At 45.7% G+C, this 22,372-nt stretch overlaps 1 protein-coding gene across 1 annotated transcript in view; it reads left to right on the forward strand.

The window, feature by feature from the left end:
* The window catches only part of LOC131184418 (hydrocephalus-inducing protein homolog), a 64,068-nt gene that overhangs the window by 16,870 nt on the left and 24,826 nt on the right, over window positions 1–22,372 (forward strand). Inside the window, exons 14-25 of the mRNA XM_058155651.1 lie at window positions 232–450; window positions 934–1,094; window positions 1,280–1,395; window positions 2,029–2,260; window positions 7,308–7,520; window positions 10,259–10,397; window positions 10,932–11,097; window positions 12,903–13,050; window positions 17,817–18,024; window positions 19,267–19,488; window positions 21,351–21,520; window positions 22,168–22,366. Of these exons, the coding sequence (XP_058011634.1) occupies window positions 232–450; window positions 934–1,094; window positions 1,280–1,395; window positions 2,029–2,260; window positions 7,308–7,520; window positions 10,259–10,397; window positions 10,932–11,097; window positions 12,903–13,050; window positions 17,817–18,024; window positions 19,267–19,488; window positions 21,351–21,520; window positions 22,168–22,366 (2,193 nt within the window). The remainder of the gene's footprint in view (window positions 1–231; window positions 451–933; window positions 1,095–1,279; window positions 1,396–2,028; window positions 2,261–7,307; window positions 7,521–10,258; window positions 10,398–10,931; window positions 11,098–12,902; window positions 13,051–17,816; window positions 18,025–19,266; window positions 19,489–21,350; window positions 21,521–22,167; window positions 22,367–22,372) is intronic.

Consider the following 22,372-nt stretch of genomic DNA (forward strand, 5'->3'; position numbering starts at 1 on the left):
GAAATAAAAAAAAAGATTGTTTGTTTTTCAAGTACAGCTTGGGAGCACTGGTAGCTCTTGCTAGATAAGGAAGCCTTTCAGAAGTGCGAGGGCAAGCCTCTTCCAGATTGTTGCCAAGAAAAATAGGTGGATGTATCTGTGAAATGGCCCAGAGTACATGAATGCTGATGAATGCTTCCTTGATTCTCAGAATTTTGTCCGTCTCAAACGTTTGAATACCCTTCTCTCCAGGTTGGCCATCTCCATGCAAAGTGCACTAAAAACATCATTCTGGCTTTGAAGCCCAGCCTGCCCGTCACCCTCAGGGAGCAGCTCTTCAGGTGCAAGGTGTCCAGAATTGCCTTCCAGTGCCCTGCTGACCAGGTCCCGGACTGGGATGATCGCTTGCATACTGTCAAATGGGTGGATGTGTCAAAAGGCATCACAAGTATACGTCCAGCAAAAAAGAAGGTAAGAAACCAGAATCTAAGAGTTGTGCCAACCACCCTTCCTATATGGCCACCCATCCACTGCCTTCAGTGCATCTTCAGCACATTCAGCACCTCTGATTTCATGGATGTAAAGTACCATATCTGGGTTGCTGCTGCTGCTGCAAAAATCCTGATGATCTCTGTGCCCCCTTACTACCATATCTAAGGGCCATCCAGACATGGCAGGCTAAGTGTAGGGTCTGTAGAATGGAAGGAAGGAAGGAGAGCCAGCCCTGCTCCACCTCCTTCTTCACTGGTACTCCTGAGGCAATTGCATCACAGCCACGGTGGCATGTGCAGAGAGCACAGCCTTTGTAGGACTTTCCTGGTGGTTGCTCTTCCTGGCCTCCTCCTCTTCCCGCTTGTCTTGGAGCAGCCGCCAAACAAGAGACTTCAGCCTGCAGCTCTGATGGTGGGCACCAAGCCTTCTGGGCTGCTTCTGACCCTTCTGTTTTTGGGGCAGGTGATAGAGACTGATCCAGAACCTGCTCATATGACTGTGGAGGAGAATAGCCAGGAACTGGTGCTTCGAGTGAGTGCCAACGTTGACTTTGCCCAGTATAAAATGGATGTGGATGCCTTGCACTTCAGAGACACGTTGCTCTTCCAAACAAGGGTGTTCATGTGAGTAAGATGAGATCAAATAAAATATTATGATCAAGAAGACTTTGCCTGTCCTTCACCTACATCCTCTTTGCGTCTGACTTTGATCCTTCAGTCCTCACAGTTACCTCCTTTGGATCTCCTTTCTCATATATCCCAGCTCTGAGCAAAGCCTTCATTTCTTCCCTGCTCTGTTGCCCTCTCAGGGTGGAGCTGTCCAACGTGGGGAATGTGCAACTGGAGTATTCCTGGAAAGTAGTCATGGAAGAAGGTGGGAAGGCTGTCAACTTTGCTACTGAACCTTTGTCAACAAGCCCAGAAGGTACAGCTTTCTCTGCCCCTTTTCCTCTTACTCTTCCTTCCCTAACAATCACCTGTTGCAAGGATCTCAAGAACTATGCTGCAGGACTTTTGTTTTGGTTTATGCATTGTCTTCCACCATCCTTTGTGCCTTGCAACAGTCTCTGAAGAGGCTATCGCAGATTTGGACTTCAGTTCTCAGAATTCTCAGCTACGACTTTGTTGTCTAGGACAGAGGTATCAAACTCACGACGTCACAGCGGTGTCACATAACGTATCGGGATTTCCCCCCCCCTTCACTAAACTGGGTGGGGGCGGAGCCAGCACGTGATTCATCTGGCCTGTGGGCCGTGAGTTTGACACCCGTGGTATGGATGTTCTGGAGCAGAAATCAAAACTCTGGAGGACACTGAACTGCGGAAAACAGCTCTGGAATATCAGTTGACGGGGATGTGGTTTGCTGTAAACTAGAAAATGCTTCTTTCTTTCAGTAGATGAGTGTCTCAATAGATGATTCATTTTAAAGATTTCCTCAGTTTAATATCCTACAGTCTGAGAATTTCGGGAGGGAGCCATTTTGGGGAGCAAACAGAAGGTCAGTCTGAAGAAAGTAAGTATTTGCAGACATGTGTCAATAAACTGTTCCTTTCACCAGGGGACCCATCTAGAGCATCAACTGCTTCCATCAAGGCCCAGCCTAGCCGGCCCTTCAGCCAGCTGGGAAGCCTGCTGGAGAGTTTCTCTTCCTACGTCTTCCCAGTGGTCACCCGCCCTCCATTCTTCATGGAGCCCAGCAGTGGGAAGATCCCTCCTGGGAAATCTCAGTCCCTCCAAGTGAAATTCTCTCCCCAGGAAATAGGCGAGTTTGAGGGTCGGCTACTCTGCAGGTAAGAAACCATCTCATCCAGCCATGGTGGGCATGTTTGATAGTAAAATGGGTTAAATCTTGGCCAAGAAGGTGCAGCCTTCCACAATTCTTTCCTTTTGCCCTGGCGGTTATTACTGCCATGTTGAGTCCCCCCTGAATGTATTGTGAGAGAGGACGCAAAGGGCAAAATGTGACATCTCACTTTGGGAAAATGGATTGCCATTATTTCAACCAAACTTGTCTGGAACAAACTTTGGAGCATTATATAGAACAGACCAAATTCTTTACCCTTTTGTTGCTGGAGCGACCAGATTACTCGGAGCAGGTCTACAAGTTAGCATGTTTCGTGCCAACATTTTGAACGTTAGAAGTTGGTTGGGCTTCATGGCTGACAAAAACCAAATGTCAGCCAAATGGGCCTTAAGGTTGCTGTGGGGATGAAAAAGTTAATTCAGAAATGATAGAGGTTCTCCAAGGAGGTTAAAATACAGTAGAGTGAAAACCCGAATAGGAGGAATTCTTAGCCAGGTTGCTGTGGATGGCATTTTCCAACTCAGCATTTCCCAAAACTGGCTTCAATTTTGGGGGGAAAAAACCAACACCACCAGTTGCATCATCGCATGCTTGGCCTTATTCCTCTGCAGAGGAACATTCCAGAACATTCTGTCACTGAATGTTTTGGTGAGAAGTCCTCACTATAATGACTTTCCACAGTTCCTTTTTGATTTTATCAGTAATTTCTCCAAGCTTGATTTTTAAAACTTCAGTGTCTGTGTTATCTTTCTCATATCCATCCTTGGTTTGTGTTTTCTTTTGGTTGCAATGCATTTTTGTGTGGAAATTTGGCTGGATGTTATAAAATGCTCTTCAGGAGATTGCCATGTGTGGAAGGAAGAGATAACCCACTGAAGCTTGTTTCTGGCACTTATTTTATCTTGGAGGAGACCAGAAAGTTGCAACCTATTTTGGTGTCAACAGTTTACTCTTGAAGGGCATAATGGTCGAGGATCCCAAGCTAGGATCAACTGGTTCAGGCAATGATCCAAACTGTTTGGCATCTCAAGTCTCAGTCCTGACATGACACAGTTACAGGTCCCCCTTTTGTCAGTGGATGCATTTTGATTTTCACAGGTGACACTAATATATATTAGGTCTTTCTTTAATTCCTTCCACTTCTTCCTTGTTCTCTAGTTGTAATGGTTAAAAGGAGAGAACAAGAGCAGCCTCAGATCCTTGTTCCCACTTGTGTGGGTGAGATTTGGGATTACTGTCACACTCTTCATATCCTCCGGGATTCTCAGTAACATTCCAGATGTCGTTCTTGATCCCCTTCCCTAGCTAGGATTGCCTCTTCTGATATTTTCCCCATATCACCTAATCAGTGCAGCATTAAAGAACAAGAGCCTGTGAAAGCTGGTTTTCCAAGTCTCTTCTTGAAAGATGTCATTCCCAGCATCTGAGTTACTCATCCTTAGGATTACTGTCATCAGTCAGCTTCTGGGAGTTGCATAGTAATTCCTCTGTATCAAGCTGTACAATCTTTAACAACAAGAATAGCTATCCCAGTGCCTTCAATAGGGACCGGCTAGATCCTCCCAAGAAACATTTGATCTTGAATTTACTAACTGCAAAATTGGCCTTGGCTTCATCTGCTGTGGTTGCTTCCTCTCCAGTTTCCTTTCTCTCCATCTTTGGCTCATCTGTCCTTTCTGTCTTTAAAGCTGCAATCCTCTCAGAATGTTGCACTCAGAGTTCAACAGGTAAGGTGCCAAACCATTCTGCTCCTTTCGATCTAGAAGATTATGAAATGGATTTAGAGCCTGCATTTTCCTCTTTCAACTTGCCAGCCTTGCATGGTAGTCCAGACAAGAAGCACACCCAGAGAACTAGCTGTAGTTTATTCTAAGGTTACATTAATAGAATCTGGCAGATCTAAAAGTATACTTCTCTCCTGTTGCCTTTTTGATTATGTGCTGTCAAATCATTTTCTACTTCTAGCAACTACATAGAGATTTTGTCCATGACAACCTCTCCATGATCCGTTCTTTCAATTCTCCCAGCAGTTCACTCATGGCCACTGTAACCGAGTCCTTCCACCTTGCAGCTTCACATTTTTCTTCTCTTTCCTGCCACCCTTCTTGGCATCAGAACCTTCTTCAGAAAAAGAGAGCTGGGGTTTTGCATAATGGGTCCAAAGAAGGATAATTTGAATCTGGACATACTTGCCTCAAGTGAGAACTCTGGGTTGATTTGGTCAATGATCCTTGATTTGTGTTCTGGGCTGTCCAGAGTCTTCTCGGGACTCTCCCCAACATCAAACTCCAAAAGCACTAATATCTTCCTTTCTTGCTTCTTTAATGTCCAACTTTTGCTTCCGCAGAGAGTCACAAGGAATAACCTGCCTTGCATAAACTCTAGTTCAGAATAACAGACTTGGAATGCACCAGGGATGAAATTTTAAAAAAAATTTCCTAACAGTTCTGTGCGCGTGGTTTGGTGGGAATGGCTTGGTGGTGGTGAGGGGTCATGTGACTGGGTGGGTGTGGCCAACTCAACATCACTCACATCGAGGGGTGCCTCACCCCGCCCCTCCCCTCCCAGCCACTCCTTGTCGCGAATGGCAGGAAAATGGGGAGGGGAATTTTCCTACCTACCATCCTTCCCTCAGTCTGTGCTGAGCTTCAGGAATGGATGACAGGCAGGAAAATCCTCCTCCCCATTTTCCTGCCTTTCATGATAGCAGCTCCGTTCCAAGCCTTTAGCATTGCAATCCTGGGATACGCTGAAGATTCGGAATGCCTCTGCTTCAGCGCAGAATGACTTTCACCCGTCTCTTTCTGGGCGCAGCGCTTCTGCCTGTTGGGCCACTTTCCAAAGCTGGCAGCTCTGCAGCCAGCCACTTTTTCCTCATGGGAGGCTTGCATGGTGGCACCAGCAGAGACATGAGGGAGGCAGAGGCGATCCCAATGCACCAGCCCCTTTGTCCCACTGTCTCTTGGTTTGCCTGCAGCTGCACCAAATAAGCACCAGCACAGGGCATCTGGATTGCCTGCCTCCCCCATGCCGATGCTGCTGCCACTGCGCAAGCAAAACAGCTGGCCGCGGAGTTGCCGGCTTCAGGGAAGTGGCCCAACAAGCAGAAGCACACTGAGCCCAGAAAGAGAAGGGCAAGAGGGCCAGTGGGCTGCAGAGGCAAAGGCAAGCTCTGGGACGGCAGTGGCACTCCAGGAGAGAGGGCAGATGTCCTGGGGCTGCACATGAAGTGCTGCCACCACTGCCCCTCTTGGCCCCAGCGCAGCAGCTGTGTCTCCCCCAAGGGCCGGCCACCCACCCGCTGGCCGGGCTGGAGCGAAAGTGGCACGTCTCCCATCAAGGCTGGGAGGGGACTGGACCTCGGGAGGCAAGCAGGCATGGGGAGGCAAGCAGGCCAGGAAGGCCACGTAGAAGGCAGGCAAGCATGGCAGGGCCGCTGGGAAGGGAGTAGGCTGATCCCTCCCTTCAACGCGGCCGGGTGGCCCTGACATGCTTGCTTGCCTGCCTTCCACACGGGCTTCCTGGTGGCCCCCATGGCCAGCTTGCGAAGGCAGGCAAGCACCTGGGAGAGCGGGTTTCACACGCGCTTGGACCCTCTGCACATGCGCAAAACCTGCACATGCACAGAGGCTCAAAAAACAGGTTACTTCCTGGTTAAAACCAGGAAGTAATGATATCTGGGCAGATGGGCGGAGCCTCATGCTGCACCACTACCGGTTCTCCGAATCATGCACCGCCGTCGCTACCAGTTCGGCTGAACCAGTCCGAAACACTAGCATTTCACCAGTGGAAGGGACCTTGTAGGTCAGCTAATCCAACCTCTCCCCCAGCCAGCAGGAGACCATACACCATTTCTGACAGATGGCAGTCCAGTCTCTTCTTGAGAGCTTCCAGTGACAAAGCTCCCACAACTTCTGAAGGCAACTTCCGTTCCATTGGTTGACTGTTCTCACTGTCAGAAATTTTCTCCTTATTTTCAGGTTGAATCTCTCCTTGATCCATTATTCTTTGTCTGGCCTTCAGGTGCTTTGGAAAATAGCTTGACCTCAAATATTGGAATACTGCTATCATGTCCTGGTCCTTCTCTTCACTAGACTAGCCATGCTCAGTTCCTGCAACCGTTCATCATAGTCCCCTAATCATCTTGGTTGCTCTTCTCTGCACACGTTCTAAGGCTTCAACATCATTGTGTGGTGTGGTGGCCAGAATTGGATGCAGTATTCCAAGGGTGGGGCCACCAGTGCAGTATAAAACAGTTCTATCCTCATGATTTTGATGCTATCTGTCTGTTGATGTAATTTAGGACTGCATTGGCTGTTTTGGCAACTGCAGCATACTGCTGGCTCATACTTAAGTGGTGATCCACTCAAACTCCTAGACCCCCCCTCACAGTTAATATTGTTGAACCAGGTACTGTCCATTCTGTACCTATCCATTTGTTTTTTCCTGCCTAAGTGCAGCACCTGACTTTTCTCATCCCTGAACTGCATCTTGCTGGATATGGTTCAGTGATTAAGTCGGTAATGATCCTTCTGAATCTTGAGTCTATCTTCCAAAGTGTTCTCAATTTCCCCCCATCTTGGTGTCCTCTGTAAATTTGCTGATATTAAAACTGTACCATCTTGATGTTTGAACTACAGTAGATGTCAGTTTTGGCTTTGGCTTTTCATGTCATAGCAGCCTCTCAAGCCAGTAATTTTGCATTCGCATCTCAAATGTCTGAGCTCTCCTATCACTTTCTTTCTTCTCTTGCTAGTGACCAAGTCGCACAATGTTTGACTGAAAATTGAGAAAATTCAGGCTCACCAAACCTTCAAACCAGATGGCTCAACTAGAAAAATATTTGAGAATGTTATTTTAAGCAGACACGACCTCTGTTCATGCCTCCTGCTCTTCCACCTCTCTCTGGGCACCTGGTGATGAAGGGACAGGCGAAGAGAGTTTCAATGCAAAGCAAGCACCTACATGGGCCTTGGAACATCCTTCAACCCTTGTTTTGCATTCATTCCTCATACGGGCTTGTTTCTTTACAGTATGCCTAATCTGAAGCTAGATGAGGAGGGGCCCGTTGTTGCTGTGAAAGGGAAGAGCCTCCTGCCATATTGCCACTTCGAGCTGGAAGACTCTGATTACATCACTGCAAACAGGCGCAATTCGGACTTGCGAGGACCAGGAGGGATGAGTCTGGACCCTCAAACAAAAGTAATTGAATTCACCTCTGTGGGAATCCATGTCAAGAACAGCAGGTGAGCTTCAAGCCAACCGAGAAACATTCTTTGATCATTTGGAAGCGTCATCATCTTCATCCAGCAGAGCCATATTTGGCTCTGGCCCCGGTCTAACCTGGAGAGCACCCTGAAGGTGGTGTGGTTCCCTCCTTTCAATCCTGGGGGTAGAACTTTCCCCCCCTTGCCATCCGCCCTTGAGAGACTCTTCTAGACTCTCCTTCCTACACTGGCCCTGCCCAGCTGGATTGTTCATGTGCTGGTCCACACCTTTCCCTTTAAATATGAAACAGTTTTTAGGGATTTACTCAAGTAAAATTTTAGGCGGTTATTTCAATATAGCTTATGGGTCTCTCATTGTTATTTTATAAAATAATAGTGTGTTATGATAAGCTGATTTAATTTCTGCCCTTAATACGTGTTTTATTATTTACTTATTTTTGATTTATATGGCTACCCTGGTTTAAGATATTTGTGGATAGATGTAGAGATAGTCCTTGACTCACTACCACAATTGGGACTGGAATCTTGGTTGTTGAGCACAGTGAAGTGAGATATCATATGACTGCTTCACTCAATGACTGTAATCCCAGTCCTTCTGGCACTAGAGGCTGTGTGGTAAAGTAATGAACGTGTGGGGTGCCTCAGGGGGTTGGGGGAAGCCCGGGCCCAATCCTCTCTGCTAAAACCCAGGGGGAAACCACTGACTTTCTGGGGAAGCCCCCAGGGAGATTGCAGATGGCAATTGCATTGGTCGAGGGGCACTTGGCAACTGGTCAAAACTGCAAAGTAATTGCCAAATGCTCAAGTAGCAATCAAGTGACTGTGTGTGTGGGTATGTGTGGGGTTGTATATGTGTGCAAATTTTGCAATGGTTGTAAGTGCTTTGGAGGGTTAAATTAAGGCCTTTGAACTATGGTCAAGACATTATCATGTCTTCTGAGTGCTAGCTGGTGTTTCATAGATGCACTATATGTTGTAGGTTATCCCTGGTTTTTTTTTCTTTTGGGTCTTTAGATTTACTTAGGGTATTTTGGAGCAGTTTAGTTGCGTGATGTGGTGATACCACTTGGTTGTAACAGTCGATTGGTGGTTTCTGAGATGTTTTTGATATATGGCAGTGTTATCCTTTTCACAGTTTGTGTTAGTTAAGCGATCAAGTTGCATGGGTATCCATTTTTTTGGAAGAGGTAGTTGATAGTTGCAAAGTCGTGTCCGACCCATCATGACCCCATAGACAACGTTCCTCCAGGCTTTCCTATCCTCTGCCATCCTCTGGAGTCCATTTAAGCTCACGCCTACTGTTTCAGTGACTCCATCCAGCCACCTCGTTCTCTGTCGTCCCCTTCTTCTTTTGCCCTCAATCTTTCTGAGCATTATGCTCTTCTCCAGTGAGTCCTTCCTTCTCATTAGGTGGCCTTTCATCTTCAGGATCTGGCCTTCTAAAGAGCAGTCAGGGTTGATCTCCTCTAGGACTGTTTGTTTGCCTTGCAGTCCAAGGGACTCGCAGCTTTTATATATATAGTTTAGTAAGGAGGGAGACATGTTGCGATGTCAAGTGCTGGTAGAGAGACAGTGGTACAAATTCCAATCACCAACTCCTGTGGTGTCTTCTAGGTTTGGTTTGTTAAAGGAAGTCAGAGTGGAGGCTCTTCTGCCTGTGTTATCTGGAAGTAGGAATTGGGTAGATCACGAGAAACATACACACTGAGGAAATGGACAATCCAGACTAGTTCTGTAAAACAAGAGACCCATAATATGGGCTGATTTCAAAAGTGAAATTACTTGTGGTAGAGAGGATCAATGGGGATCCAGTTGCAAGCAAATACATGAAGGAAGAGTGGAGGAGCTTAGAGGAAGAGGTTTGAATGGGGTGAAGAGGGTCTCCCCAAGAGAAAGGGGAGATGCATCTGCATCTGCTCTCTTCTGAATGGCAAACGCCAGGTGCCAGCATTGCATGGCAAACTCTGCTCCATTGGCATGTATGTGTGTGTGTGTGACTAATAGTGTGATGCGCCTGGAAAAGGGGTAAGGCTGGCATTGCAATGCCATGATGTTGCTTTCAGCCATCTGACTTATTTAAAGAATATTTCTACCTTCCCTTCTTGGCTTTACCATCTTGCCTGAGGTTGTGGTGGCATGGATCCTGCGAAGTGATTACATCTTTAGCAGGCTGGATTGCACTTTCTCAGATTATGGCTGTTATGTTTAAATAGTTTTTCATTTCTTTTAATGTTTGTAATGGCTTTTATTGTATGGTTTTGGTTAGTGTTTGCTTTTGTGTGTGTGAGTGTATTAACTTTGTGAGCTACCCAGAATCACATATGTAAGACAGACGGAGAGAAAGAACAAAACGCAGAGCACAAAGTCCTGGATGTATGTGATGGAAGGAAGAAAGGGAGGCCGAAGACAAGAGATTTTAGCCAGATTTCCTTTCCTTTTCCTTATCCAATGCCTGTAATTCCTCAGCATTTTGTTTCTTACGTCCTTTCTGTGGTGGGCATCTCATAACAAGAGTTCGATAGGTGTGTGTCCAGGGAGCTCAGGTACCCAGTCCATTATGTTGTGCCAGTCCAGCCAAAAAAGGCAGGGAGTTTCAGCCTCAACTATCAGAACTGAATCTCTCAGTAAAGCATAGTTTTGTAACACTTTCCTCTATGTAAAGATTTGTTTCGAATACATTAAATGCCTGCTGCTTCAACTGATGGAAGGGAAACATCTGGTTGGTGGTCCTTATGATCCCCTTCTCTTCACGGCAGGAGCTTTGCCATCCTGAACCCCACCAATGCCGCCTACTCTTTCCAGTGGAGGTGTGAGCAGCAGGAGGAGAGGAAGACTCCCCCGGCCTTCATCTGTTTCACTGAGCGGGGACTCCTCCGGCCAGAGAAGAAGATAGAGGTGCGTGTGCAGAAGATGGGGGCTCAAGCCCAGCAGGCTCAGCTACTCTGCCCTCCACCACAGCTGCTCTGAACCCCTTCTGCCTGGGAGCAGCCGGTGGAGACTTGAAGCAAATTCCAAGCTGCTGGGCTTCTCTTCTGGTTCAGCCCATCGTAGGGCTTTCTTCCCTTTCTTTCCCCCAGGGTGTTGTGGCTCTCCTTCTCCATGGGTGGGGGCGGGGGTGGGAGAGAGCAGATACTGAACGTTGGAATATTTACTCCTACCTTACTCTCATTTCTAGCAGTTTGGAGATGAGGACAGAAGGCTTCTCAGCTGGTTAGAAAGCTCTCTGTGGTCCTTCCCACAGCAGTGAAAGACTCAATCCAAGTCTTTAATATACTAATATTTTAAGTCTTATTTAGTCTTTAAAGATCCAACAGTTAAATGCTGTTTTGTAATTCTAGCATACTTTTAAAGGCTTTGGAAATTCGGGATCCCTATTGTTCCATTATCCTACACAGTGATAACCACCCTGACCTGTCTTTTCCTCTCTAGATCATATTCGAATTCATTCCCAAACATCTGGATGTTACTGAATCCTTCTGGAACTTCACCATTTGCGAACACAACATCACGGTCCCTTTCCTCCTGGTGGGTCACACCACTGACCCGGCTGTCTCTTTTGAGAAAGTCCACCTGAACCTCCAGTCGCTTCTGATTGGTAAGAACAGCCCCAGAGGACTCGGGTGCTTAGGGGTCCGGGGGTCCTGCTTGCACTGCATGTGAGGCAGTCTTCCATCAGCTCTGCTAAACTTACAACAAAATTGACTTACAACAATTCATTTAGTGACCATTCAAAGTTACAACAGCACTGAAAAAAATGACCATTTTTCACAGTTATGACATTTGCAACATCTTCATGCTCATGTGATCAAAATTCAGATGCTTGGCAACTGGTTCATACTTATGACCATTGCAGTGTCCTGGGGTCACGCAATTACTTTTTGCAACCTTCTGACAAGCAAAGTCAATTGGGGAAGCAGTGATTCCCTTAACAACGGGGAAAGAAATGTCATAAAATGGGCCAAAACTCACTTAACAAATGTCTCACTTAACAACAGAAATGTTGGGCTCAATTGTGGTTGCAAGTCAAGGACTACATATAATCATTGTGATCAAAAAGCAGATCTCACGGGATAAGTAAAAATTTCAGCTGATGCAGCTGACTTAAAACTTCAGCTGTTTCAAGTCCACAGAAAGAAAAATGCAATGCAGATATTAAATCAGGGCACCTGGAAGAGGAGCCCCACTTATGCTTCCCATTCCCCCCCTCCCTTCCTCCCTTCCTCCCTCCCTTTAATGGGCGATGAGTTCAGGACTTCAGGGGAGGTTGCTCCCTGATGGGACCAAATGGATTCGGATACTTGCAGAAAAGCTCCATTTGGCTTTTTGTAGGACCTCCAGGATCTTAGCATTCTTTACAGCAGGGGTCTCCAACCTTGGTCCCTTTAAGACTTGTGGACTTCAACTCCCAGAGTTCCTCAGCCAGCTTTGCTGGCTGAGGGACTCTGGGAATTGAAGTCCACAAGTCTTAAAGGGACCAAGGTTGGAGACCTTTGTGCTTTATAGATTTGGGCTTTATAGATTGGGCTTTATAGATTTGAAACACGGTTTTTGTTTATAGGCCAATTTTCCTGTTTTTTAAAAAAATTGTCCTTTTCATTTCTCAATTTGTCAGAGAGCTCTTTAGAGAACCACAGCAGTTTTATGTGGTTTGTGGATGCTGTCTTTGAACTCATTGTATCACTCATGAAAGCACTTGAAGCTCTTTTATTTCAATATAACAATATTATTACTATGTCAAGGGCTGCTGATTGAATTATCTTACTAATTGAGATATTCTGATCAGGTACAGCATCCAGAATAGGTGTGGGTTCTATTTACCTTTACTACCGGGAGCAGTCGCGCAGAAGCTTCTGCACATGTGCAGATCACCGGTGATGATGTTGTGGCAGGTGGGCGGAGCCTCCCACCAGTTTTACTGCCAGTTCTATAGAACCAGACCGGACCAGACTGGGGGCAAACCACCACTGATCCAGAGTTTTTCTATGACTATTATTTCATAAAGAGCTAATTGTAAATTAGGTACATTTAATGCAAAATGGAGAAATAGGGCCATTAGGTTGGGTTTGCATCTGAGCGAGTTAAATCCAGAAGGCGTCTCTTCCCTGCATCCCACAACCCGCACTGTCCCCCAGGCCAGGGGTGTTATTCAGCAGGTTCTGACAGGTTCTGGAGAACCAATAGCGGAAATTTTGAGTAGTTTGGAGAACCGACAAATACCACCTCTGGCTGGCCCCAGAGGGAGGTGGGAATGGGGATTTTGCAGTATCCTTCCCCTGCCACACCCACCAAGCCACGCTAAGATCTGTTTCACAAGTTTTTGCCAAGCCATTTTATCTCGAGTGAAGGGATAAATTCCTAAATTCCATGAATTCCACACTGCAAAGGCCTTTCTCTTTCCAGGACATGAAGCTCGCGAGTGCATTGATATCCGTAATGATGAGAACAAAGCCTACACTTTTGCTTTCCGAGACGCTTCCTGTTTTTCAGAGGGGCGGATCAACAGCCTGAGCGTGCAGCCCATGGAAGGGGTGGTGCCGCCTCATTCCAGGTGAAGGAGAGAGGGAACTGGGTGCCAAAGGGGGCAAGTGGTACCCCAGGATGAGGCTAGATATGGCTTTGAGGTGACTTAATAGATGTTTAATAGATGCTTAATAGACGTGGTGGCTCAGGGGCTAGGACGTTGAGCTTGTCGATTGAAAGGTCGGCAGCTCAGCGGTTCAAATCCCTAGTGCTGCCGTGTAACAGGGTGAGCTCCCGTTACTTGTCCCAGCTTCTGCCAACCTAGCAGTTTCGAAAGCACGTAAAAATGTAAGTAGAAAAAATAGGGACCACCTTTGGTGGGAAGGTAACAGCGTTCTGTGCACATTTGGCGTTGAGTCATGCCGGCCACATGACCACGGAGACGTCTTTGGACAGCGCTGGCTCTTCGGCTTTGAAATAGAGATGAGCACCACCCCCTAGAGTCGGCAACGACTAGCACGTATGTGCGAGGGGAACCTTTACCTTTTAATAGATGTTTGTGTGGCTTATAGCAGGGATGAACAAGGGAATGCGGGATAAACTGGGAATGTTGTGGAGGGCCGAAGCAATGTAACTTGGTTTGATGTCCTTAAATTCCACCACCTCAACTCCTCAGGCTGCTCCAGGGGAGAGGTGCAGAAAAGTACTTCCTCTCCTCCCTCTCCCTCAGCCACCAACTGACTGAAGGAACGCCCAGCAACTGCACAGAGTTGGACCCAACTCGGCTTCTTCTCCTGCCTCCTGTGGCACATTTATTTACATTGGATTTCTCATTTCTGATTGACTTCAGGTGGGCTGGGCACTGTGGGAAGGAGCAGCCAAACGGTCGGATGTGGCCGAAGGGGCTGTAGAATGCCCAGTCTGACTTGGACGATGGATGGATGGATGGGAAGAAGATGGTTTAGGAGACTGACTGGGGTGGGGGTGGGCTCAAATGTATCACTGCTGTTTTTATTTCTGGTTTGGTTATTTTTTGGTCTCTTAACCTGATATAGCCTCCCAGAATTGCAGTTTGCAAATTGGTGGCCATAAAAATTAACTAAATGTACAAAAATAGAAATACAGGTAGTCCTCGGCTTACAACAGTTCATTTAGTGACTGTTCGAAGTTGCAACAACATTGAAAAAAGTGACATGGCTGTTTTTCACACTTATAGAATAAAATTCTTTATTCTTTATTGGCCAAGTGTGATTGGACACACAAGGAATTTGTCTTGGTGCATATGATCTCAGTGTACATAAAAGAAAAGATACATTCGTCAAGAATCATAAAGTTCAACACTTAATGATAGTCATAGGGAACAAATAAGCAATCCAATCATATTAGGAAACAATCAATATAAATTGTGAGGATACCAGCAACAAGGTTACAGTCATACAGACATAAGTGGGAGGAGATGGGTGATAGGAATGATGAGAAGATTAATAGTAGTGCAGACTTAATAAGTCGTTTGACAGTATTGAGGGAATTATTTGTTTATTTGTGATGGCCTTCGGGAAAAAATTGTCCTTGTGTCTAGTTATTGTGGTGTGCAGTGCTCTATAGCGTCGCTTTGAGGGAAGGAGTTGAAACAGTTTGTGTCCAGGATGTGAGGGATCTGTAAATATTTTCATGGCCCTCTTCTTGATTCGTGCTGTATACAGGTCCTCAATGGAAGGCAGATTGGTAGCAATTATTTTTTCTGCAGTTCTAATTATCCTCTGAAGTCTGTGTCTTTCTTGTTGGGTTGCAGAACCAAACCAGACAGTTATAGAAGTGCAGATGACAGACTCAATAATGCCTCTGTAGAACTGGATCAGTAGCTCCTTGGGCAGTTTGAGCTTTCTGAATTGGCGCAGAAAGAACATTCTTTGTTGTCCTTTTTTAATGATGTTTTTGATGTTAGGTGTCCATTTTAGGTCTTGAGATATGGTAGAACCTAGAAATTTGAAGGTTTCTACTGTTTTGTCTAGTATTGTAAGAGGTGGTAGTATGGGAGGGTTTCTCCTAAAGTCCACCACCATTTCTACGGTTTTGAGTGTGTTCAGTTCCAGATTGTTCTGGTCGCACCATGAGGCTAGTTGTTCAACCTCCCGTCTGTATGTGGATTCATCATTGTCTTGAATGAGACTGCTCACTGTTGTGTCATCTGCGAACTTCAGTAGTTTAACAGATGGATCGTTTGAGATGCAGTCATTGGTATATAGAGAGAAGTGGAGAGAGCACACAGCCTTGTGGGGCCCCTGTGCTAATTGTACAGGTATCTGATGTGATTCTGCTTAGCTTCACCTGCTGCTTCCTGTTTGTTAGGAAGCTTATGATCCATTTACAAGTGTGTTCAGGTACCGCTAGCTGGTTTAGCTTATGTCTGGAATGATGGTATTGAATGCTGAACTAAAGTCTACAAAGAGGACCCTTGCATAGATCTTTGGAGATTCAAGATGTTGTAGGATGTAGTGCAGATTCAGTAAATAGTTTGACAGTGTTGAGGGAATTATTTGTTTATTTGTGATGGCCTTCGGAAAAAATTGTCCTTGTGTCTAGTTGTTCTGGTGTGCAGTGCTCTATAGCGTCGTTTTGAGGGTAGGGGTTGAAACAGTTTATGTCCAGGATGCGAGGGATCTGCAAATATTTTCACGGCCCTCTTCTTGATTCGTGCAGTATACAGGTCCTCAATGGAAGGCAGGTTGGTAGCCATTGTTTTTTCTGCAGTTCTAATTATCCTCTGAAGTCTGTGTTTTTCTTGTTGGGTTGCAGAACCAAACCAGACAGTTATAGAGGTGCAAATGACAGACTCAATAATTTTTCTGTAGAACTGGATCAGCAGCTCCTTGGGCAATTTGAGCTTTCTGAATTGGCGCAGAAAGAACATTCTTTGTTGTCCTTTTTTAATGATGTTTTTGATGTTAGGTGTCCATTTTAGGTCTTGATAGAACCTAGAAATGTGAAGGTCTCTACTGTTGATATTGTGTTGTCTAGTATTTAAGAGGTGGCAGCATGGGAGGGTTTCTCCTAAAGTCTACCACCATGTCTATGGTTTTGAGTGTATTCAGTTCCAGATTGTTCTGGTCATACCATGAGGCTAGTTGTTCAACCTCCTGTCTGTATGTGGATTCATTGTTGTCTCGAATGAGACCAATCACTGTTGTATCATCTGCGAACTTCAGTTTAACAGGTCATTTGAGATGCAGTCATTGGTATATAGAGAGAAGAGAAGTGGAGAGAGCACACATCCTTGGGGTGGGGGGTGTTAATTGTATAGGTATCCGATGTGATTCTGCTTAACTTCACTTGCTGCTTTCTGTTTGTTAGGAAGCTTATGATCCATTTACAAGTGTGTTCAGGTACCGCTAGCTGGTTTAGCTTATGTCTGGAATGATGGTATTGAATGCTGAACTAAAGTCTACAAACAGGACCCTTGCATAGATCTTTGGAGATTCAAGATGTTGTAGGATGTAGTGCAGAGCCGTATTAACAGCATTATCTGTTGATCTATTTGCTCAGTATGCAAATTGCAGGGGGTCTAACAGTGGATCCGTGATGGTTTTCAAGTGGGACAACACCAGCCTTTCAAAGGTTTTCATGACTACAGATGTTAGAACAACTGGTCTGTAGCAGTGGTGGGTTGCTCCCGGTTCTGTCCGGTTCTATACAACCAGTAGTAAAACTGGTGGGAGGCTTTGCCCACCCACCTGACCTCATCAAGGGGCTTCTGCGCATGCGCGCACTCCTGTTCAGTGGTGGGATTCAAATAATTTAACAACCGGTTCTCTGCCCTAATGATTCTTCCAACAACCAGTTCACCAAACTGCTCAGAAAGTTAACAACCGGTTCTCCCGAAGTGGTGCAAACTGGCTGAATCTTACCACTGCTCCTGTTGCAAGGTAAGTAGAACCCACCCCTAGTCTGTAGTCATTCAGTAGTCAGTCACCATTCCTTGATGATGGGCTTCTTTGGCACTGGGATGATAGTAGAGTATTTGAAGCAAGAAGGAACATAGCACACAGCACATTATGACTGTTGTGGCATCCCCATGGTCACATGATCACAATTCAGACACTTGGCAACTGACTCATATTTATGGTGGTTGCAGTGTGCCAAGATGTTGTGATCCCCTTTTGCAACCTTAGGACTAGCAAAGTCAAAGGGGAAGCCAGTTTCACTTAACAACTGTGTTACTAATTTAACATTTGCAATGATTCACTTAATAACTGTGACAAGAAAGATCATAAAATGGGGCAAAATTCACTTAAAAAAATGTCTCGCTTAGCAACAAAAATTTGGGGCTCAATTGTGGTTGTAAGCTGAGGACTAACTCTATTTCTTTTTTAAAAAATGTTTTACAGGGTTTTTTTTTGCTGAGGCCTTCCTGTTTTCTTTTTTAGGGTCCTTGGATGTAACTATTGTGCACATCCTTAAATGAAATGCTTGTTCTTTCATTTCTTGAATTCTGACTTTGTACAGAGATAAACAGCCACCCTGCTATCAACAATCTGGATAAGTCCATTTTTTTTACTGGAAGTTGCTCAGGAACCAGAGACCAGCATTTCAAAGATTTGGCATTTACTTATTAATTTAATTAATTTAATTTATTCATTCATCCAAATTTATATGGCTGCTTATCTCACCCTACTTGGGTTGCTAACATTAAAACAGCATAAAACAACCAAAGACTAAAGAACCAACAGGAGGCACATCATGTGCAGCCAAGGCAGAAGCCCAGAAATCAGCCCAACCACTGCCTGGACTCTGACATGCAGCCAGATCCCAGGCCCAGAGAGCCAACTAAACCCAGCAAATGTGTTTTCTCACCAGATTCCCTGTTCACATCTACTTCACACCAACCCTGGAAGGAGAAGTGAATTTTAACCTCATCTGTGATGTCAAGAAGAAAAGCCAGCCACTCTGTCTGAATGTCAAAGCCATTGGCCACACCATGAACGTCTCTGTGAAGTGTGAAGAAAGCCACGGGGTGGTGACTGAGCTGAACCCAGAGCATCCAAAGCAGATCCACTTCTGTGAGGTGAGAGGGCCATGAGCAGAGCAGGCCTAGCTTGAACATATATGCGGGAAGCTTAGAAACCTTCTGCTGGCTACTAGCCCTTCTTCGGTGTGCTTTGCTTTCTTGCTTCTTACTCACCATCTTCAGTTCTGTGAGAGAAAAGGATTAACTGCATGTCACCTGGCCAATTCAGCCCCCACCCCCACCCCCACTCCAAGAATCTCTTTCTATTTCTACCCTGTGGATTAGAAGCTTATCTTTCAGCGATTTTATAGCCGTCAGCCATAGCATCCCAAAAGGTAGCCCAGAGTCCTCTTCTCCCTCTTGGTATCAAATCAGGGTCTGAACTCCTTGGAAGCTAAAAGTCTGTTGGGCTTTCATCATTCTTTGTTTCAGGAGCCTGCCACTTTTCAGGGGCACTTTCAGAATTTTATCTTTTTTCCAAATCAATGGACAAGTCCACCACCAACCATAACTGCCCATCATTGATATTTTGTAAAAAAAAAAGTCAACTTTTAAAGAAAATCTGGGACCTGAAATAACATTTGGTAATATAGCAGCACCAGAGGCTGGCACTTAATGTTGCTGAAGATGTCAGCTTTTCTGTAGGTCCTTGTGTTTGTGATGGTGGTGGAGGCTGAAGGAAGGGGCAATGGCTACCTTGGGTACCACAGGGACCATTTCCTCCTTACCTGACAGAGATCTAGAAAGGAGAGTTGGTTTTTCTGTATGATTGTTTCTACTATTAAAACCCAACTTGGTGTGGAGTCTAATTACAAGTCCCCTTACATCCTCTCCTTCCATCCTGCTGGAATTGCGGTGGAAGGTGGGAAGGCATCCCTGTGTACTTGGGAGAGGGGGGATGCAGATTCTGAGGGCCTCACGAAATATGGCATTTCACAGGAACATCCCTGGAGGGTGGAGGCAGAAGCGCTGAGCTCCCGATACCGGAGGGGCTGCACTGGAATTCCCTCCATGGGAACCCCAGCTGCAGACCCCCTGGGCTTTTCTTTGGGGCCACTCTCTCTCTGGGTGTGGAGCATCCTTCCATTCTCGGGGCCTGTGGCTGGGAGCTGCTGTACCATGAAGTCTGGCCAGGTGCTGATGGGCAGTGAGGAGCCCACCTGCCTTGGAAGACAAGGGTGGTGAAGGAGGCAATGCAAGGCAGGGCCAGCTTTGAAGAGAGGCGGGCAGACTTGGCTTGGAATTCCAGCTGGAGGGAGGGGAGGAAGCGACTGACTGCCTTCTCTCTGCTCTGGACAGATGCAAGTCAACGATTACGCAGAGTGCAACTTCTCCATCCTCAACACTGGCAAATTCAACTTCATCTTTTCCTGGGAGTTCCGCAATGCCAAGAAGTTCCAGCAGTATTTTGCCCTCTCCCCAGAGAGTGGCACTGTGGAGGCTGGAGAGCGGGTGGAGGCCAAGCTCTCCTTCCAGCCGCGGAAGGCCTTCACCTTCAAAGACGTCGAACTCAAGCTGCAGGTAGGAGCACAGGGGTCCTCTTTGCCAGAAGGCTTCTGTTGCCCATTGCTGTATCATGAAGCCCTGGATGTCTAGCACCAGTTCCAGGCAGAGGAACCTGGCTCAAGGAGGAAGGAAGCACTCTCCGCCAGCAGGAATACTGGTTGGAATGGGAGGACAGCCATTTATGCTGCTAGATCCAACTTTGATGCTGAATGACCAGGTCATAGTGCTCTTATGGGGAAAAGAGGAGCAGAAAGGAGCAGGGTAGGTTTGCTGCCTTGAGTTGTATATGAAAAAGAAGAAGGTATAAAAATAAGGAGAAAAAATCCCTGGCTGAAGTCCAGCCTGGGGAAACTCTATCTAGACATGGTCCCAGGTCTATCCTCATTTACTCAGCCCCATTGGTCTTTAACGAGACTTGCTCCCAGCTAAATCCAGCTGGTTTTTTTAATATATTTCTATTTTGCAGTTATTGCGTTCAAAGTAAACTTATAGCAGTTTACATCAATATAACAATTACGGTACATCATTTACAAGCTCACTTATACTTATGGACATACTGGGTCCCTCTGTGATACCAAGAAGATGCCATGGAGAAAAAGTGGCATATAAAATAGTAATGCTCTGTTTGACTGCATCAACTATGAAATAAGTCCCATCTGTATGCAGATTCATCATTCTCGAATGAGACCAATCACTGTTGTGTCATCTGCGAACTTCAGTAGTTTAACAGATGGATCGTTGGAGATGCAGTCATTGGTATACAGAGAGAAGAGAAGTGGGGAGAGCACACAGTCTTGTGGGGCCCCTGTGCTAATTGTACAGGTATCTGATGTGATCCTGCTTAGCTTCACCTGCTGCTTCCTGTTTGTTAGGAAGCTTGTGATCCACTTACAAGTCTGTTCATGTACCTGTAGCTGGTTAAGCTTAGTTAGAAGAGTGTCTGGAATGATGGTATTGAATGCTGAACTAAAGTCTACAAAGAGGACCCTTGCATAGATCTTTGGAGACTCAAGAGTTGTAGGATGTAGTGCAGAGCCATATTAACAGCATCATCTGTTGATCTATTTGCTCGGTATGCAATTTGCAAGGGGTCTAACAGCGGATCCGTGATGGTTTTCAGGTAGGAAAGCACTAGCCTTTCAAAGGTTTTCATGACTACAGATGTTAAAGCAACTGGTCTGTAGTCATTCAGTTCCTTGATGGTGGGCTTCTTCGGCACTGGGATGATGGTAGAGCGTTTGAAGCAAGAAGGAACATAGCACATCTCTAGTGATTTATTGAAGATATGGGTGAAGATGGGGGCCAATTGGTCAGCACAGACTTTTAAGCAAGAAGGAGTTATCTTGTCTGGGCCTGGAGCTTTTCCTGGCTTTTGTCTGTGAAATAGGTCCTGCACTTCCTTTTCTGTGATCACTAGGGTTGTTAGCCCAATGGGATGGGGTCAGTTGTAGAAGGCTTGGCTGTTGTTGGTGTGTCTGAGATGGGGGTTGTGGAGATAGGTGGCTGTAGTTTCCTTTTAAGCCTACAGTAAAACTCATTCAGGTCAACTGCCAGGAGTTGCTTTCCTTCAGCCTGGGAAGGAGATTTGCCGTAGCCGATGATATTTTTATTAGTTTTCCACATGTTTGCTGGTTCATTTGTTGAGAACTGATTCTTTAGCTTTTCAGAGTAGCTTCTTTTTGCTGCTCTGATCGCCCTTGTTAGTACATTTCTGCCTGATTGTACAGCATTTTATCACCTTTAGTAGTATTCATAAATTTAGTAGTATTCGTAATAGTATTCATAAATTGTCAGTGATGGCAAAGTAAATGATAAAGCCTCTTTGAAGAAGGCCAGGTCCTCTGCTCTGCTGAGACCATGTCTTCCTTCTTTCATAGATAAGCCACGGCCCTACATTTACATGTGTTTTGCGAGGCTCAGTGTTGGCTCCCAGTATCCATTTCTCGTCCCTCAGAGTGGACTTTGGCAACTGCTTTTTATACCAAGCTGGGATGCCCATTTCCAAGAGAATCTTGGTGATCACTAATAAAGACAGCAGGAAAGCTAGGTGAGTTGCAGCCTCTTGAGGTGAGAACCGGTGGGATGGAGCAGTAGGTTGATGTGTGAGGAGAATGCACATCAAGAATGAACTCAAAACTCACTCACTCCCATCCGTCTGTCCATCGACATTCCCAAACAAACACAAAGTGGTTTTATTGCAAAGGATTACAAAGCCAATGCATTAAAAGTTTTCCACGTAACAACATCCAGGAGTCCTCCCATTCCAAAGTTCGGGCCCTCTGTCAGCTTTCTCCCCCTTGAGGCTCTTATTTCCCAAATGGCACCCTGGGGCCTAAATCCATTGGCTGCACTGGCTTCTGCTCTTGCATCGCAAGAGCCCTGGAGGTGCCAGGAACTTGCAAGATTGGAAGGTGCTGGATTAAAAACCAGCAGGCTCCTTGTCTTTCCACAGTCTCAACCCCTTTCTCCTCTTGGAATCAGCCAATTTGGGAAGGGATCAGTGAGATTTTGAAGTCATAAATGCAGGACAAATCACTTCTGGGGAAATAAACCTAATTTTAACACACATGGGATTAAATGCTGGTTTATTTAGATTTGTTAGTTTTGGAAACTCTGATGGCAACACAAGGAAGTCAGGTGTTCCCAATACAATTTGCAAAGCCAATTAACCATCTTCTTCTCGTCTCTTCAAAGTGTGGAGTGCTTGTTCACCAACACAGCCTACCTTGAGATCGGTTTCCATTCTGAAGCTCTAAGTCCCGGAGAAAAGGTGGAGATTCCCATCAGCTTCTATCCCCGAGAAGCCATTTCCTACCATGAAATCGTCACCTTTGAAATAAATGGGATCTTACAGCGGACTGTAGAGCTCTTTGGGAAGGGCATTGAGATGAAGGTGAGA

This window comes from Ahaetulla prasina, chromosome 12, assembly GCF_028640845.1.
Source record: "Ahaetulla prasina isolate Xishuangbanna chromosome 12, ASM2864084v1, whole genome shotgun sequence".
Taxonomy (NCBI): domain Eukaryota; kingdom Metazoa; phylum Chordata; class Lepidosauria; order Squamata; family Colubridae; genus Ahaetulla; species Ahaetulla prasina.